At 39.6% G+C, this 20,093-nt stretch overlaps 1 protein-coding gene across 2 annotated transcripts in view; it reads left to right on the forward strand.

Moving 5' to 3' along the window:
- Nucleotides 1-11,442, forward strand: part of LOC131458375 (roundabout homolog 1-like) — a 128,738-nt gene extending 117,296 nt beyond the window's left edge. For both annotated transcript variants that reach the window (XM_058627431.1, XM_058627432.1), the window contains 11 exons: nt 141-180; nt 392-546; nt 688-1,053; nt 2,394-2,513; nt 2,599-2,734; nt 4,556-4,708; nt 5,915-6,360; nt 7,617-7,757; nt 7,850-8,071; nt 8,290-8,426; nt 10,119-11,442. In XM_058627431.1, the coding sequence (XP_058483414.1) occupies nt 141-180; nt 392-546; nt 688-1,053; nt 2,394-2,513; nt 2,599-2,734; nt 4,556-4,708; nt 5,915-6,360; nt 7,617-7,757; nt 7,850-8,071; nt 8,290-8,426; nt 10,119-10,133 (1,931 nt within the window). In that variant the 3' untranslated portion in view covers nt 10,134-11,442. The remainder of the gene's footprint in view (nt 1-140; nt 181-391; nt 547-687; nt 1,054-2,393; nt 2,514-2,598; nt 2,735-4,555; nt 4,709-5,914; nt 6,361-7,616; nt 7,758-7,849; nt 8,072-8,289; nt 8,427-10,118) is intronic.
- Nucleotides 11,443-20,093: the final 8,651 nt, after the last annotated feature.

The raw sequence follows: 20,093 nt of genomic DNA on the forward strand, positions 1-20,093 counted from the left end.
TAAGTGCCCTCTTTTGAGTTCAGACCTTTCTTTAGACTCTATTCCTGCCTTTTATGCTCTTCCCTTTCTTTGGCTCGTCTTCTTTTTGACAGCTCGTCACGGTTTCATGTATTTTTTCCCCCCTCTGTTTCTCTTTGCAGTTGCGTATCAAAGAGGGGAATCTGTGTGCAGTGCTGGCAGGTGAGTGATATTTGTGTCCCTTTGAGTTCTTATAAAAGAGGACCAGAATAAATGCAATGAAGCTGGGTGTACACTAGGGGGAGCTGTCTTCCTTCTGTAAATGATGACATGGACACGTCCCACCCCGTGCTTATTCGTCCTTTTCTATGTCTGTGAGATATATGAAGACAGCCGGTTTTGATTGACAGCACTGTGCTGCTCCTCATTGCAGACCTGGCCTCCTCAGTATGGGTGAACCTCTGAACCAGCTGTGGCTGCCAGACAATTGGCCAAATGCATGTGCCAATCACAAGGACTGTAGCATCAACTGCTGTAATAATGGCAATGGTACCAGTGACAGCAACATGACAACATACAGCCGGCCAGGTCAGTGCAGAGCTGAGGTCAGGTCTCGGCTCACAAGATTGTGTGTGTCTGATAAATATCAAACATGTTGTGCAGCAGGCAGCAATACAGAAGGGTTTTGTGACTTTTTGTGACTGCTTTGTTCTTCTCGCTCCTCCTCAGCTGACTGCATCGCCAACTACGGAAACCACGCAGAAAACAAACAGGGCGGCCAGCTCGCTCCCGAGATGGCCATCTACAGCGACGTGAACCTCTCCAACAAGCTCAACGAGATTAAAACCTTCAACAACGCCAACATGGGCTACGTGAGTCCGGGGGGAGATTCCGCGGCCATGTATGAGCCCATCCCGTACGCCACCACTCAGCTCATCCAGGCCAGCATCAAGAGCAAAGCCTCTACTGGCGGCACGCTCGCGGAGCCTCTGGACATGCCGTGCTGGAAGCAGCCCCCCAACCCTCCCCCCATACCGAAGGAGATGGCAGCACAGATGCAGTACAACATAATGGAGCAAAACATGTTAAACAAAGGTGAATTATTGGTCCGTTGCATTGGCTTTGTGCCATTTGGTAGGTTTTCATCAGCCTGCTTTTATGAGCTTTTTTGAAAAAAAAAACATAAATAATGCAATAAAATGTATACACTGGTGGGAGGTGGAGAAATAGATGCAACTAAACACAATGGTTTATGTCACGCCACTCCACCCTCTGAATTTCAGTGCAGTGGAAACATAGTATTGTACTGTCAGGAATCTAACAATACAATCCACATCCCGATACAGGGGAAATGAATACATTACTAGTTTTGTCCCTTAAAACGAACAACTATCATAGAAAAGAGAGCAGTGTTTTATGCATATTACATACAGTTGTTTTTGTCTTGTGGAACAAGATGGAGACCGTCAAAATCCTGCTGCCATTTATTGATTAGAAGATTAAATACAAACATAATATTTCCATATTGATACAGAGCTTCATGGAACTGATTCGGTAATGTAATACTATAAATTGCATTTGTTGTTGTTGTGTTATTTACACAACTACAATAAATGTACAGTACCTTACCTTTCCTTAAAGGTAGTAAAAAAATCACAAACGGGGCCTAGTATTAGTTTGCACTTTCATATTCTACATGAAGTGTGGTGATACTGACCTTGAATTAAACAAGTAAACCAATGGATTTGGTTTTAAAATTTAGAACATTTAGAATTTAGATGTGCAAATGTGCCCTAAGACAATCTTCAACTCCTAAGTAAAACCATATAACTTAAGATAAACACTTTTTATCTATCTAAATACATCTAAAGATCTCTCTTTAGTATGTAAAAAAGAAAAAGAAAATCTCTCCTCTGTGAGGGGAGTTACTGTATGTGTGGATTAAAAAGGAAACTCTAACATTCCTACAATATTACTTCAATAATAGATGAAAGCAACAATGAAATGTTTATCTATCCTTATTTTTTAACTTAATTGATCACTTATCTGTTCTCTGTGATGACTTAAGGAGGACTTAAAATGTTCTGTCACCTCAGCCTTATCTCAGTGAACTAACGCATAGAATTCACTTAAAGGTCCAGTTTGTAAGAGTCAGTCACATTTAATGGGACTGACATTCCAGGAAGGATGTCAACATTCATTTTCATAGTGTGAATATAACATGAGTTAGATATAAATAGTTATTATTTTAACACTTCTAGACTGCAAATAAATATCTCATGAGAACAATGCAGTGCAACAGTGTCAATGTACGTATAGGTGGTGTCTAGTATTTCTGCCCATAGACCCTGGATGGGAACACTCCTGAAATCAAGGATATTTTCATGAGGAAGCAAAAAAAGATGTTACAAATGTACTTTCTGCTCTGTCTCAAGATCACCTGCAGGGAAACGAGGCCAGGGTCCATCCCAAAACCATTAGCTATTGCCAGAGCCGCGATCACAGCACAGGAGGCTCCCACCACAGCTCAGACAGAGGCAGCAACAGCACCTCAGGTGAGGCCAGCAGCTGCACACTGTGAATATTGATGAGGCGAGACAGAGGTCTGTGCTGACCTTGGTGTTTTCTCACTCATTCTAGGGAGTCAGAATCAAAAGAAGGGAATGCGGGCCCCAAAGATGCCAAAACATAATGCAGTAAGCTGGGGAGAGGCCCTGTCTGCTCCTCATGCTAATGCCTGGGACTGTGATGATTATAGCCTACCCATGGACAGAAGGTAAGGAGGGGCGGAAAAGCCACACTCAGAATGGCACAACACTTTTTTTTTTTTGTCTAATACCAATTACAATATGACAGCCTTGAGTATCTACCAATACTGATATTAGTCAACAACAACAAAACAAAAACAGCACTAGTGTGAGCTACAGAAAGGTCCCCCCTGGTGCTCCAGAAAATCATCGACAAGTTGAACACATCTGAGTCACTCAAGAGGGCAATGAATCAAACACGCCTTTAATATTTCATGGCTATTGAATTATATCAACAACAAAAAAGAAACATGGCAACTTGTTTCTACCTGACACCTGACATCGCTCACCTCTCTCCATCTTCAGCTACTATCTCAGTCTCTCGTATCTGACGGACTGCAGGCAAAGTGACTGTTTGGCACGGATCATTTTCCGGCTCTCATGTCAGAACACAAACTTGCGTTATTGTTTTAAATGATTTTATTGCATTCATCTCAGCTGTATTCATCACACCAATTAACGGGTTAACTTTGACAGAACCTCATCTTCAACTCATCACCCCCTTGAGTGACTCACATCGTCTTAACCTGCCCAGCGCTGATTTTGCAGTATATTTTAAACATCTATCCTGTTAATAGCCCAGTTGTGCTGATGCAGTTCCCACTGAGTCATCATGAGCCGCCATTTTTTTTAAAACAAAATGCCAAACTGTGTAAGAAATATTCTGCACCCATAATGGAAGAAATCAATCACTGCAACATGACCGAGTTGAAATGTTGCTGCTGCTTTTTTAATGCAACATTCTTTTTTCTTCACTGCGGCGTGTCAGACACGTGTAGCTATCACTCATTTTCTGGTCACATGACGTCGGCGGCACACAGCTCTCTTCACAGCCTGTGCTCTGTGAAACATTTGATCATATGCGATAACGCGACGTGTTCAGGTTCTTGTATTGCATCAGATTTTACATTTGATTACGCGTGTGGTTGCTGTCATGGTGAAACTTTATTGTTCACCATATACAAACAAGGCATGCATTACAAGTGCAATCATAGGCAGTCATTTTGTAAAAAAAACAATAAAAACTGAAGAGCTGAGGTTTAATTATAGGTAATTAAATTCATTTTGACATTTGAAATCTGAATATTTATTCACATTGGTACCAAACAATTTTGTGGATCGTCCTGGGTCAAAGTGGGAGTGGGAGATCACTTGTTTTCTTTGTCGCTAAGCTGCATCATTTTATTACCTGATCCTGTTGTTTTGACCCGTATCAGCTTCTCCCAATGCTGCACACAAGTATTCATACAGTTTGACAAACCAGCGGATGAGATCAACTGAGAAAATAAGCTGAAAGTTGTCACGCTAAACTTGAAATACTGTGCACTAAGTTGCTAATCATCAAGCTGTAAACGTTAATATGATAAATCTGTCAGGCCCATGCCGTCTTAATTAGCTGTTTGCTGTGCACACCTGCGGACTCTCTGTCAAAACATGTCCTTGTTGTTACAGGCAAGACTTTTAATTATACGACTTAGGTATGTGGCAGAATATGTGTGTGTTCTCTTGTCAGACAGTTTATTGTGACAGCATTAAAAGTATTTAATGACACGTACAGTAAACAGAACATAAACACTGAACTGTTTGAGGAATGCAAAAACTCATGGTGCACAAAGGTTATTGGACACCAGTTGGACACCCATTTTTCCGATAATGGAAGTTTGTTTTTTGATGGAGGCCCGAGGCATTTACAATTCACGACCAATGGGCGGTGACTAACGTGCCAGGACTGCAAGCACCTCTCATTCCTGTAGACATTAATATATGTCACTTGTTCTTTTTCTTTAAAGTTTTGATGCAGAGGAGAGGATAGAAACCTGTCCTACGCCACCTGTGCGAGGACCAGCCTCGTCCCCGCCTGAAGTGTCCTTTGGTCACCCACCTATGACATCACCACAGGGGGACCTGAATAGTGACCTGCACAATGGAGCTGAACACCTGAGGTAACTGGATTAAAGTTGCAGTAGGCAGGATTGCAGGTTTGGAAAAAAAAGATAAATGTACTGTATATATTTTTGGAGCCTCTCCTGTCTCATATCTTATCTCATGTTTCACACTCGACAGATGAATTCATTTAGTTCAAGTATGAGATTTGGTTGCAACACTTTTAAAGAAGAACTTTGCAAGTCTGGTCGCTTTTTCCGCCCTTTTCTCTACGGAGCTTTCCCTATAGTTCCGGAGTACATATCTTTACGACACCAGCATAAACATCCATCCATCCATCGTCTACCACTTTATCCTCACTGACATAAAAACCCACCGCTGACGCCCCCTCCCCCTCTATGCATCACATTGAGTTTATTATTTATTTAGTTTATTATAATTCTGTATGCAGGGTGTATTCCGGTGTTGTCGAAGTTTACGCTCACTCCCTATATTTTTAACGCACCACAAGCGAATAACGCAGCTGCATTTGCTTTACTTCACATGGCGGCTGACCTTTTACCCCAGATACCATCCAAAGAAGAAAAGATGAAGCCGCACCACCCACAGTGGTTAAAGATAGATGTTAATAATGATGGATTTCTTTTATTTAATCGTTAAGCCATTCTAATAACATCAGGAGACACATTTAAACTCTAATGGTGGCAGTGGTTGAGCTGGTTTCTTGGCTTCACTAGTCAACATGTGTCCCTGGGTAAGACAATTACCCATATGATGTGCAGTATTAACGTATGAGTGAATGGGTAAATAGCAAAACTGTAGTCTAAGACTATAAACATATAAACATTCATTTACGAAAATTGCCCATGTGGACGCCAAATGCAACATGGCTGACTTCCTGTTCGGTCAACAATCATCAGAAAGTTTCATCAAAATTGAAGCAACTTTGAAAAATGTACGACTTTTAATTACGACACTATTGAGCCATAATGCCAACGCACGGTTCCATGCACTATGTCACTATCACATTTTCACCACACCTGACTGTCATGTGAAGTTTCCAGACATTTTATGCAGGTTATGCAAACCATGGAATAACAATAATATTAATAACAATTTAATAAAAATGATCATTTATCAACGATGCCCCCAAAATCCTGCCTACTGTACCTTTACTCACCCCTGACACAACATTCAAACTTTTTTGATCAATGCTATAAGAATGTTGTTTTTTTGTTTGTTTTTTTTTGTCCTTAACACATCAGCAGCCACCCTGGTCCTCTCTCCCCAACACACACATACAGCTCCATCCCCCTCTGCTTGGACACTGATGAACAGGAGGAGGATGAGGAGGAGGCAGAGGAGGAGGAGGAGGAGGAGACAGACGCAGAGCTCGCCGACAGCCGGTACAGCCAACACCACAACGGGCAGAAGCACAAACACCAGCTGCACCTCCCCACTCCACACAAGCTGCTCTTCCATGGCCTGGACCAGACCCCAGCCTCCAGCACTGGGGATCTGGACAAATCAGTCACAGGCTCCATGGTGAACAGCTGGGGCTCAGCATCTGAGGACAACATCTCATCAGGCAGGTCCAGTGTTGTTAGCACCTCAGAAGGATCCTTCTTTACCGACGGCGATTTCAACCAGGCGGTGGCCTCTTCACGCGATATCGTAGGCCTGCGCATGTGCAGATACCCCGAGGATCCAGGTATTTCTTTGTGTGACAACAACTTTCATTATATTTAATTTTATTTCTTTGTGCAAAAGTTACTCATCAATTCATACAAATAACTTTTGTATTGTTCAATCAACATAATATAAAATATATAGGGTATAATAGATTATTATATTCCATATTACAATTCAGTCAAACAGAGGTCTGTACCATGAATCAAGGTCAACAAACCCAAGATATATTTACATTTTGTCTGGTTTGATAAATAGATAGCAAAACTATAAAGTTTGCATTTGCCTCATATAATCCTGTTGAATTGTGTATATATATATATGTATATATATATATATACATAGATATATACAGTATATCCAGCAATATTATAATGTGAAATGTATATTTTAATATTGCTGGATATACTGTATATATATATATATATATACATATATACAGTATATCCAGCAATTTTATAATATACATTTTCACATTTTACTTCCCAAGAACCATGAATAAGCATAAGATAAGATAACATAAAAAAATAAGAAAAAGGTAAATAATAATAAACATGAACATGGGGTATATGTAAGATATAAAATATTAAATGATAAAAAAAACAATATTAAACAGTTCACCATGTAAACAGAATAATAAAATGGGTTTATTATGTACACCTGCAATGATATTGCTTTGGATAATGCACTGATATTGCACAGTGTGTTTTTCACAATATTACATACAAGTTAAATGTAAAATAGTGTATGTGGTCATTTTCAGACACTTTATGGTGAATAAAGTGTAGATTCAGAAAAAAACATTGGACTGTTTTTAAGTAAAGTTTAAGCAAAGCAATTAAAGAGTGAAGCTTGTTAAGAGTTGATCAAGAGAAATATTGATCAGTGTGTGGATCATTTTCTTTTCTAATGAAACACAACCGAGGCTTCAGATGTTATTTCATGTTGTTTTGAGCTGAGCTGCACAGAGAGAATGAGAGTATCGTTAATTTGTTTTCACCAATATATTTCAACATTAAAAGGCGAATCCACCGATACAAATAACTCTTACAAAATGACAGAAAAATATCAAAATATTCAATACAAAATTTAAAATAAATGTTGCAATATTTATGTATTATGTATAGGATTTGGTTCAGTGATCTGATTAGTCCACATTTGAGGTGTTAGAGGTTGATTTATAACTGATTGGATTAATTTTCTGGATAACTAAATATAATAGATAACTGATAATATGATACATATTACATTTGAGCTGAATCTGTGTTTTGATTCCAGGCCAGCGTCCCCAGCGTCCCAGCAGCCCGCTGTCCACAGACAGCAACATGAGTCCTGCCATAACACATAAAAGACCCCGGAGACATAAACCGAACCAGTGTGGTCAACAAGGCTGCCCACCCAAAGACGTCTTCAATGATGGTTGAGATTGAAACGATATTAAGACATTTTAACCAAGACGTTCACTGCTCTGTATCTCTGTGTGACACTGTGTGACTCTGCTGTGTCCTCAGACACCTGCATGCCCCTGAGCTTCTCCAGCCACATGTCCCATGGCGACTATAAAGCGAGGGGGGCCACGCTGCCTCGGATGGGCTCTGGGGAGGCGCGGGGTCGACGAGGCAGCGCTGGGACTCACAGGGTGAGAGAGGGCACATTTGAGCAAAGGGAGAGCCAGGACAAGCACAAGAGTCCACTGGGAGGGAAAGGAAGTGGCAAGGGCCGACAGAGCTCAGGTACTGACTGGGTTCCAACACCTCCCTGCACCTCTAACCTTTCATTACCTTTATTCCTTTCTAGCTGCTTGTATCTTTTTAATATTTTATGATAGTTTTAATATGTATTATATCTATTTATGCAAGGAAAGTGATTAATGATTCTATCAGATCAAATAAGTTTGAATATGCACTGAAGCGTCGAGACAATTCACATTTGTTGCTTGTTTGTCCTTCAGAATCTGGGGACATCCTCCTGTACAGTCGCCCGTCTTTCCCATCAGGTCAGGCTCAGAGGGAGTCTGACCATCCCAACCCATCCACCTTTATGTCATGTGGAGACTCGCGGACGAAACAGGGGGGACAGGATGAAGAGGTGAATGGGAATCAGAAATCAGAAATCTGATTTTATAGTTGTTGTCTGTCTGTTAGTTCCTCTGTGTGAACATATTTTCTTCGACCCGATGACTAAGTGAATCCTCTCGATCCCTAACGTCTTAAATATCCCAACATTAGAATAAAAACCCACAGTTGGGAATATTGATATTCTTAAGATCAATCTCTTTAACTTGGCTTGTATATTTGCTTTATTAATTCCCTTCTCAGTCTGTGTGAGATGAACTGACTCCACTGTGATTTTGAAAAATGTCTCACATTTAATGTAACTTTTACTTCTGTGTCACTTTTTAACAGTATTTTATAATATTGTTATTTGTTTTAGTGTTCATTTTTTATGTTAATATTATATTTATGTATCTGTTTTTTAACAACCATATCCTCTTTATTGCATATTATTTTTATGTTCTTTTTTTTAAATATTTATTTACAATGACTTAACATCTGTTAATTATGGTTTGCCATTCAGGTTATTCACTAAATAGGCTGCTGCCTCCTTGACTTCAGTTAAGTTGATGTAAATGAATCTGCTGTGACATGAGTATGCAAGATTATATCGGTATTATCATATCATAGCATATCGGCAAAAAGTCCCTTTAGTTTGTACTTGAAAAATTCTTGACTGAACTATTATTTTATTTTATTTCTAAGACTATTCTTATATTTTAGTTAATTTTACTTAATCAGTATATTGTCTTATTAGTTTAACCTATGGTTCTCAAAAATAAATAAATGGTACGCAAAAGTCACGGTTCGGTACATTTTCGGTACGGAAAGAAATGCAAATTTCAAAGCACAATTTCTAAAGGGAAGCCATAACAGAGGAGATTTATCCTAATTGTTAATAAAGACTGAAGGAGCTTGTGGCTCCTCAAGCTCTGTCTTCACAGTTGCATTCTCCATATGAGGCTCACTGTGGTAACGAGTGTTGTTGTCAAGACCACCTAAACCGAGACCGTCGAGACCAAGACCACAGTGTATCGAGACCAAGACAAGACCAAGACTTTGAGGGGTCGAGACCGAGACAAGACCAAGACCAAGGCAGTAAAAGTTGGACGTGGTCCCAGCCGTCTCCGTTAGCGTCGCTTTGCGGAATTTACACGTTGTGCTGGGAGGTATTTATGCACAAAAAGTCTTTGTGGTTCAGGCAACCGCATTTGATTATAGATGAGTTGGCTGTCATCTTCTCACGGCCTCTTCTCCTGTCACTCACGTGCACTTAACAGCCGTTAAGCGATTTACGCAAAATCACAGTAATGATATTAACAAGTTAATCCAAAAATGCACAGGCATTTTATTGATATCGCCACAGTGGTGGTCTTGACCGGTCTTGAAATAAAATCCCGAGTACGCTTTGTCCGATGCAGTTGATTCTGAGACGAGACACTAGTGGTAACGTACCGAGAATTTGTTCCATACACTCGTGTATTTGTCCCCAATGTCCTGTGCTGAGCAGTTCAGGACGAATACACGCACCTTGACAGGTTTTTGTATTTTTCCTCATCACTGATTCTACAATGGCGTTTTTCCCTCATGCCTGTATGTTTGGTTCTATTATCTTTCAGCAAAGCCCACTGAGTTACATCACTTTGTATGAAAAGTGCTATATGAATTAATGAATTAATGAATTGATCGACTGAATAACTGACGTGACAATGTTCTGTTTTCACAGTTTCTGAAAAGCTAAGAGGCGTTTTCAGCAAATGAGGAAAATCCTTCAAGTTGCTTCAGATGAAGGACCTTTACCACGTGGGGGGAAAAATAAAAATAAAAAATACTGCACAATACATGCTATCATTTTCTACTTCAAATTTCTCATTAGGTGTTTGAAAAAGAAAAAAAAAAACAAAGAAAAAAGAAAAAAAAGGTGCTTTCATGTGTAAGTCTGTGGACTTCAGTTTGATGCACTGTTTGTTTCTTGTTTGCTTTCTTGGGTGCGCAGCTTCCAGGAGCCCGAGGCACTGGTTGCTCACTGAAGATGAAGACGAATGCACATTCGATGACTGTCGTGGGTGTCTGCAAAAATATTGTCCATGAGGACCACTCGACGTGGTCCACATGATCTTTGCTTGTCAAGTGTCTTGATATTTTTCCTGTAATCGATATTCAGTCATTGCCAGCCATCCTGTAAACTGTCGAGATTGTTTACTGCCACAGAAGTGCTTCAAATTCAAATTTTATAGAGCGGTGTTAATGTTTTATAAGTGATGTACATCTTTGTCTTTGTATTATTTTTTTTTTGTCCTACTTTTGGTTATAAAAGCACAATCACTTAATTTTATTGTAAGTCATTGTTACACAGATTTCAGTCTGGAGGAAATCAGTCGTTTCATCAGGGTCGGTTTGGGGCCGAGAAAATGAATTGTTGATTGTGGTTGCGCGTTCGGTTGTGTTCGTTAGAGCTGCTTTCATTCCGATTTGAACTATCTGTTGTTTGTACTGAAGAGATTTGCATGCGGATTCACCTGTAGGAGGTTTTTACTTCACACCTTAACTGCTTTGTTCAAGCCACCTCTGGGATGATGAAAATTCTGGTCATGGACTGGTTCCATTTATCATTTCTCACCAACGCGTCAATTTCTTGTTAAAAACTTTGTGTTCCCTTGACTCTGGGCATAACTTTTGGAGCAGGGCTGGACAATGCACCATACATATTGAATTACTCACTATGAATTCTTTCAATAAATAAAATTGCCTGGATTAAAGTGAGAACAGCTACAAAAAAAGAACCTACAACCAGTTTTCCTGTACAGTGCAGACTATAGGTCCAAATCCATCAACTGGACACATACCAGATATTAGCCAGTATAACTGGCACTGTTTTTTAAAATATATAAATGTGTATATTATTGTTTATTTATCTTTGCATAGTTGCATTTACATTGTGATATAGATTTTGGTCACATTGTCCTGCCCTGTTCTGCAGGTTATACAGCATATGGAACACATATGTCACTTTAACTACTCTGTTTAAATAAATATTGCTGTTCAATAACAAATAATTGTCCATCTCTCTTCTGTAACTTGATCTATAGACGAATCCAGCAAAGTGCTGAAAGGGCAATAATCAAGGTGCTATTACTGTGGTGCATGATGTCTCCCAACAGTTTGAATTAATGCTCTCTAAAGAATGCACAATTTCTATGTCATTGCTTTGTGTTGAGCACCATTTCCTAAAACAATGTCTTTGAGCTTTGTAAAAAAAAGTTTTTTGTGAAAAAATAGGAAAATAGTACACATTTACAGATCCAAGTGCAGTTTCCCAACTCTGACGAGCAACTAATAGTCAACCAGTCTATGATTCGATGTTTACTTGACAATACACATCATTGTCACCATATAACCACCTAATTATTGATCATACTTCCTGTTAACTTTGTGACAGACATAATTTTTTCCAGCTGTTGTCACAACAGTTGTGTAACTATTACTTAGACTTTGAATAACATGTTTACCATGCATAATGTACCTCTAACACATGCCTGACATTTGTTGTTGTCGTCACTGTTGGCAGGCAACAGCAGGCAGTGAGTTGCTGCGACCTTCCTGTGCTGGTAGATCAAGAACACACAAATAGGTGGCTAGACTTGTCTCCATACCCTTTTGTTTCAGTTTGGTATCAAAAATGATTTCAAACCCTCATGACGACACCAAAAAAAGCCCAGTTCTATTTACAAATTACTCTTGGACAGAATTTTGACTGTCAGGTCCATTTGACTCCAAAAAAATCATTTTACGTATAAGACCTTCAAGGTTATGAAAATGCATCACATAGTAAAAAACAACTTTGCTGATAATGTTATTTTTTGCTACACAAAACTACATTAAGTAGGTTTTATAAAGTATGAAAATATTGCAGACAAAAGAAGTCATCAACATGATTCTCATAATTAACCTACAGTGCTATTCAAGCACAAATGAAAAATAAATCTGAAGAGTCTTCAATATTATAGACTGGAAAAGGTTGTGATTCTGTTCACACTGTCCCATGTGTAAACCCGGGCTGTTGTGTGACTGTGCAAGTGAAGACAGAGAGGCTGTGAAGTTGTGATGAAACACGCTGTTTAATTAACCTCACTTAGGAACCTTCATCTGCAGAGCACCTGTGCGAGATTGAGAGTCTTTAACAGATGTCTTTCAGTGTGTATATGTGTGCATACGGCATGCGTGTGAGTATTCAGACTGCTAGTGAGACCTGTTTCTTTTTGCATGAGGCATTATATTCACTTCATCCAGTCTGGCCCGCCATTGAACATTCTCTAGACCTGTCCCTCTGTCCCAAACTTTACTGAGATGTGGAAATAAACAGTTAAATAAATACTCCTATCATTTGTAATCTAGATTTCACATGTTCTTTATATGTGCCACCCTTCTTGAGACAGTGCCCCATCAAATATCTTCTAGATGCTGCTCTGGAGGATGCTCATTCTATCTTTTGGGCTCTCTCTCACTCTGCTTACAATTCATTGTCTGACCATTACGAAATCTGTGGTTTCCCAATATGTCAGTCTAATGAAGGGAAGCGCATAAAAGACAAAAAAAAGACTAATTTCATTATTTCCAATGATGACACAATAAAACTTGAAGTCTCATCCCCATTTAGATGTTACTCATTCATTACTCACACCGTCCAGTTTTCAGTTTTAGCCAACCCCCTCCATGTTCAGGTGTCATACTGATATGTTCCAACTCTGATCCCCAACACTTTGCTACAATGCGAGGTAGGAAATGCAGAAATAAGCTGTGTGAGGTTGTAAAGATTAAGTTTTACTAAAAACTTAAAAAAAAAAAGTGCTTTTAACATTTGGCATTTCATTTGATTTACCTAAGGCAGTGTGTTGTTTTATACTAGCTACCCTGTGAACTTGATATGGAGCAGAAATGTAAAAATCCTTCCTCGAGAGAATCAAGTGTAATATTTGTGCACAAAATATACCCCAAAGACTGAACAGGCCATGCACAATATTCAGCGCTGATCAAAATACTTGTGTCTTGTGGTGTTTTGACCGAGAGCTTCTGCATCCCCGCTCGTGCTGCTATCTCTGCGGGCATAGCATGAGGGTTTTCCTTTATGCTATACTACATTCCATTTTTTTTTTACATTTTTTACTGCTTTATCCTCCACAGGAGGGCCGCGGGGGGAGCGGTGCCAATTTCAGCTGACATAAGGCGATAGGCAGGGTACACCCTGGACAGTTCGCCAATCCATTGCATGGCCACATATAAAGACAAACAATCATTCAACCATTCACTCTCACTCTATATGGTCAATATAGAGTGGTGCTATGCTACATTTCTTTTTTTAATTATTTTTTCATTGCAAATCCAATGCAAACATCTGTGAGCCTCTTCTGTTGCAGAGATACCAGCGATTTCACCTTGGATTTATCATTGTTGTGCTTTTTTTTTCTCAGTATTATTTGATGTCTAGCCAAAATGCATATAGTTGTAGTTTGAGCTCTCCTAATATTCACACCGATGCTGTGACAGAATTGAATACATGTATTGTAATGTGAACGGTACATTATTTTCCTCACTTTAAAAGTGGGTGTGAATTACTTTTTTAATTTACTTAAATATGGGGGTTAGCGATGGGATACCCTATATGATTACAGAATTCCAAGGAGAGAAAGAAAACTGAAGAACATACAGAGGGAGCTGAGGAAGCTGCAAGAGACAGCTCTTCTTTGAAAAATTGGGTCCAAAGAGGCAAAAGTAAGGGAGGAGATAAGGACAGATGTATGTGTTTGTAAGTCTGTGTCTTAAACATTAAAATAGACCAACCCTTTCATGATGATAACATATGGCAAATGTTTACAGTTCATCTGTCACATTATACTATACAGTAATACAGATATTGTTAGATAAAGACGGCACAGGTAGTGATAATGGAGATACAGTATCAGCGAGCCAAGGGATGCTCAGCAGGTAGAGGATAAGGAAGATGAAGATATTCCAGGGAGAAATGATGACAATGATGAAAATATCAGTGAGAGAGTGGATTGTGAAGATGTAGAGGAGAGAGCACATGCAGACAATTCAAAGGACAGAGAATTTATATCAAGGAGGGAGATGATGAAAGTGGTGGGGAAAGAGCAGATGCAGAGGATTCAATGGAGAGAAATAATGGCAGTGATGATGATGAGATCAGAGAGAGAGAGAGAGAGAGCTGAAGAAGATACTGAGGAAACCAGTGGATTCAGATGATTCTGTGGAGAGCAGTGACGATGATGCTGGTCATGGAGATGATCAGAAAATCAAGGATGAGTCAAAGGAAGACAGGAAAACAACTGACATCATCATTAAAATATCCCACTGATCCAGCTCATGTTCAAAAGCACACCATAGACCATAAGGTATCTATGACTTATCTTCTTGTGTTTATAGTTAGTTTCCAATTGATCGGTTATTATTGCAGTTATATTATTAATAAATTATTGAACTTTGACAAAAAGCCCTTAGTGTGGTACATTCCAAACAAAGAATCGACATGATATCACTCATGACACCATGTAGACGTTCAAAATTGGAATCAAAACATTAGATAATAAAGACATAAAGACCCATCTGTGAGAAAAAAGATTGAGAATTTAATGGAATTGTGACCTTAAAATTGAAAATCAAATTGAAGTAAGAATTGTGAAATGCACTGTATTAATTTATATGATATTCAAATATTTAATCTTTAAAAAACAGATTTCCCCCCCAGTAGATGGTGGACACCAAAAGCAGTGCTACAAATGAGTTACACTTTATCCAATCACTTTATATCTTCTGCTCCTGTTAATTGACAATTGTTGCCTGACATTTATCAGCAAACATGATGAATTTGTATATATATATATATATATATATATATATATATACATATATACATATATATATATATATATTTTAAAAAGGTCAATTATTGTGTGTCTACGTACTAAATCTGTCTGTGTATGGAAAATTCATCTGCTAATTCAATCTCTAGATTTATGGCCCAGTTCTGCAGGTCCCCTGACCGGTACAGGACCAGGAGCCACAGCTGTAATCATAATAATTAAAGTCTTTCCGAGCTCCACTCAGCCAAGACAACAATTAAACTCCCTGCTTGGCTGTTTTCCAACTCTATTACTTTTGGCCTTGAGGAAGACATACTGCCAAGAGGATCAAAGGTATCAAGGATAGCCTCTTCACCTCGCAGGACAACACTTCTGAGTGGAGCACCGGTTTTGTCCTTACTTCGGCACAAAGAGAGTAAAGACACCATAAGAAGGTGGTGGCAAAAGAACATTTTGAAGAAGGCTGATGAGGCGTGTCAGAACTTTTGGAGCCACCAGTGTTTTTCAAAAAAGCTATACATGACGTTGTCTTGAGTAGTGTCAAGACATTATTCAATAGCTCATTTTAATAGTGTTTACAATCCAAGCAGAGGACCAATGTGTAACTTTCTGCATCACAAAATATCAGGAATAGTCCCCTGCGATGGTTACGTCAGGAAGGGAAGAAACACGAGTAGCAGAAAGTAGATCCAAGCGTCCAGTTGAAGGCAACATTTGAGATTTACCTGCAAAGCAAGTTAGTTCTTTTCTACAAAAGCTTCAGACAAAGAAAGGGATAAGACCAGGTTAAATACGATGGGCATTTCTAGCAAAAAATGCTATTCAATATTTGTTGAATATTCTAAACTGCAGTGAATGAGAGCTAGTTAGAGTGATGCAGGGTTGACAGTGTGTTGAGCTAATGGGAGCAGCCGATGAGATGCATTCGAAGACCCTGGAAAATTGCATTATTTCTGCAGGACCTACAGAGTGTTGAGCTTGAAGGAGCAGCTGACACCTTTTGTTATAGACAGACCACACATTCGGAAGACATTGCAGTAGACAGATTTATATTTACGATTCATCCCTAATACTGTTCTGATGTTACCATGATGAGTCGTTGTATGAGCCAGGAAAAGGGCTCCAAAGTTAATTAAAGCTAGTCCTTCTCCCTGGACTCTTTAATAATTGGATGCATACATTATGTCACATGTAGGCACGATAGCTGCCGGCGTTAGCTGTCACAATCACTTTTGTTTTGGTCTTTTGTGTCCTGGTGTTTTCTGTCCTACTCAAACCTGTTGCGGCCGCTTAGTTTTACTAATGCTATGTTGCAGTACCGCTTCCTCCTTGCCCTCGTAAGTACTGACGTGAAACAAATCACTTCCTGTGAGCAGCACAGGAATGTTGCCGGGCAAATCAGAACTATACTTGTTTATGAAATCATTTTACACCTGCTTGAATGTAGCTTAATTGCTTTTATGGGAGTGTCAAACGCAATTAAAGAGGGAATGACATTAAAAACTGTGTCCAAGTCGAGGGCCAGGCGAGGTCAAGTAACATAAAATTCAAAACAAACCAAACTACTGTAATAAATAAAGAAACAAAACATATTTGAAATATGATGTGAATGAAAGATGTGTCATATTACTGAATAAAATGCATACTTTTTGGAAATTAATCTATTTACCCATGCAATTGCCTGGGCTACACATGGGATACACATCATTACTCACAACAGAACATAAATGTTGAAGATGGGTAAATATTGTTGAAATGTATTGACATCAGCAGTGAAGTAATGCAATTTCCATGTGTCTCAACTGATTTCAGAGGAGCACAAACAGGCCTGTTGTCACATGTACTGTATCTTCACCGATAATTTGCTGTTCTCAATAATAATTATTGGATGTGTAAATCTAAAAAAGAGGAGGAAAAATCCAGCACAAATGAGGGGGCTGAGCTCCGTGTCTTCAAAGTCCCCACTGAATTCATTTAATTATTTTACAGGTGCGATAACTTGATAAGTGTCTCAATGGAGGAACTATAAGGAGGAACTTTAAGGATGTTGCTCTTATAACTGTTGTCATTGAGAGGTGTGTCTACCACAGCACAGTAGGTAAGAAGCCAAAGACAACTTTCAATCCAGCCTGTCAGACCTTGGCTTATGTGTCCCAGTTGTGCACAAGGGGCTGACCTACTTTACAGTCGCACAGCTGTCAACAGCTCTGAATCTGTGATCTACCTTCTTGGTGCAATTATCACTTTAAGCTTGACTGATGTCGCTGTAACCACTAAATGGTGGGTGAATAATGTGAACTCAAGCAGTGGAACTGAACGTGAGAGACAGCCATGCAGCAACAGCAGCATCGTTGTTTCCCTGTCGATTGCAAATCAATGTATGCAATCTGAAGTGTGCGTGTGATTTTTATCATTCATGATCATGATCATACACTTGCATGTATTATTCCCATAACTCTATTGCAGCTAAACTGAATTATGAATACGATTCAGTTCTGTGTTATTTTGCTCTGCAGAAATCAATTTCTGAATGGCTGCCTTCATCTCCATCCATTCCTTTCTCAAGGACAGCCGCCTACAGGAGGTTATTCACAAGTGAAGGCCCTAGTTTCTTAGATACTGTGTGAGATGTGTATGCCTGTGCATGGGCCTGTGTGTGTATGGGAGCTGCCAAGTTTCATTTTCAATTTTACTGTGTTTATCCAGCAGATTCTCAGCAATCTGTTGACAAAGAGCCAGCCATGACAGCCAGGGCAAATGTGGCAGAGAGGCTGACAGAGAAGGCTAAACTGATGGCTGTCAGCCCTGAATAACTCTTTCTATCGGAGGGGGGAAGATCTATACAGACATTTTTTTTTTTCCTTCCGTTATCACACAACAAAATGTCAAATCTTAAAATAATCCAAAATATTATCCTGCATTTTGCTGCAGGTGCTGTGATTTCAGGCCCCTTGAACGTGTTCGTGCAGTCATTCAGGCAGCGGGATTTTCAAGTGTGCTGAGGTTTATTGAGGTTGTGTTGCAGGGGAGAAGTCTGGAGGTGATGAGGACATTGATTAGCTTCAACAGAAGTGAATTACACAGGTGGTGTCAGAGATAGGCAGCATTTCTCGGCTCTGAGAGGGAATGTTTTTTTTTTTTCGTGTCACCGACGTACTTGGAGGCATGGAGGGCACTGCAGTTGGGGGGCGAGGGGGATAAGCGACACCAGTGTTGATGAGGAGTCATGGGTGGAGAAGAGGGCTGGGGGGAGGGGGGGATTAATTGGGGTTCAAATTTCAAATTTATTGCCGTTGTGTTGGAAGAAGATTACTTTCTCTTAAAGTGCTGAGGTGGAGCTTATTCTGCAGCAGAGGAGAAGTTGTATTTTTTATGGAGATATATCACCGTCTGTCACAATAGAAGTTGACTGCAAACCAGGGGAGGATTTGTCTTGTGATGCCCTGAGAGGATTCACAGTGGCAGATGAGGCTGGGTATGCGGAGACATGAGAAGCTCCACTCGACACACACAAAAAAACAGAGCATGAAGTCTAAAGTTTTGCTCAAATAAATCTGCATTTGAGGTTAAGACGTGAAAGCTGGCAAATGTGAATTTCCGCACCTGATATGAAAGGATCACCACACAAAAGGAATCCATTGTCACTTTCAACTTCTACTAAAATATAAACAGGCTCTTCCTTTTTGTCTGTTTTGACTGTGTTGGCATCCTGGGGCACAACAAGAGACAAATTGTCTGGTATACAGTATAAAGTATGGTTTTGGCTTCCTGACAAAATGGCATTGTTTTGATAATAAAAAATAAAGACGACTTGCAAGTACACAACATGTACAATTTCAATACTTTAAACAGTAATGGACCTGGATCAACAGATAGCATTAGTATAGATACCCATATACACCAGTTTAAACCTTAAACTTACATTTGATGGGATTTTGTATTAGCTAAGTGAGAATCCCAAGTAAACACCAGCCGACAAAGTGACAAAAGTGAAGAAAACTACTGGTGCAGAGAAAGGCTGTCAAGACCAGAAAGGCTAAACTACAAATGTATGTACTCTCTCAGGATTTCCCAGGAACTTCAACTGGTTCTGTTTCTAGGAGCTGTAAGTGCTTGTCTCAGCTGAAACCTGGAAACCGTGTGTTTTACTCCACGAGTCACCAACAGCAGTGAGAAGCATTAATACCAGCATGTAAATGTAAATGTCCTGTATACGAGACACTTCACGTCTGTGCTACAATGTCAAGTGGAAATGTATGTAAAAGAAGCACATAAAGGGTCAAAAAAAGAAAGACGAAAATAAATGAGTCACACAGGAAGCTAAAGGCCATGAGACGACTGGCCTTTAGCTTAGCCTCGGGGCTGCGGGGGGGGCGGGCGGCAGTCTCAGGTGGAGTGCACGTAAAAACCACCGCGCCATTAAAATGTTGCAATTAGCCAAATGTCAGGAGTCACATATCAGCCTCTCCAAGGCAAGGTTACTCATAATCATCATGAGAAGGTTGTTCACCACATGTTGGGACATTATCATCATATGATGCCACTCATATATTGAGAATTTAATGACTCACTGCCCCTTCTTATACTTAAAAGCAGCAGCAGTAAAAAAAAAAAAAAAAAGTTTGCAGTCACACTGTACTCACATGTTGATGTTGATGCATTACCAGTGGCACTCTTTCTTTCAGTCGTCAGAACTTGTGTATGGTTTGGTTTGGTGTAGGTTTGTCAGGTTGTTATGCACAATATTAAAAGAAAATACAACATAATGAATTCAGTTAGGTCTCCTGCCTGAACTAGAACTCATTTGCAATTCATAATGTTGG

Source organism: Solea solea, chromosome 4 (assembly GCF_958295425.1).
Source record: "Solea solea chromosome 4, fSolSol10.1, whole genome shotgun sequence".
Lineage (NCBI taxonomy): Eukaryota > Metazoa > Chordata > Actinopteri > Pleuronectiformes > Soleidae > Solea > Solea solea.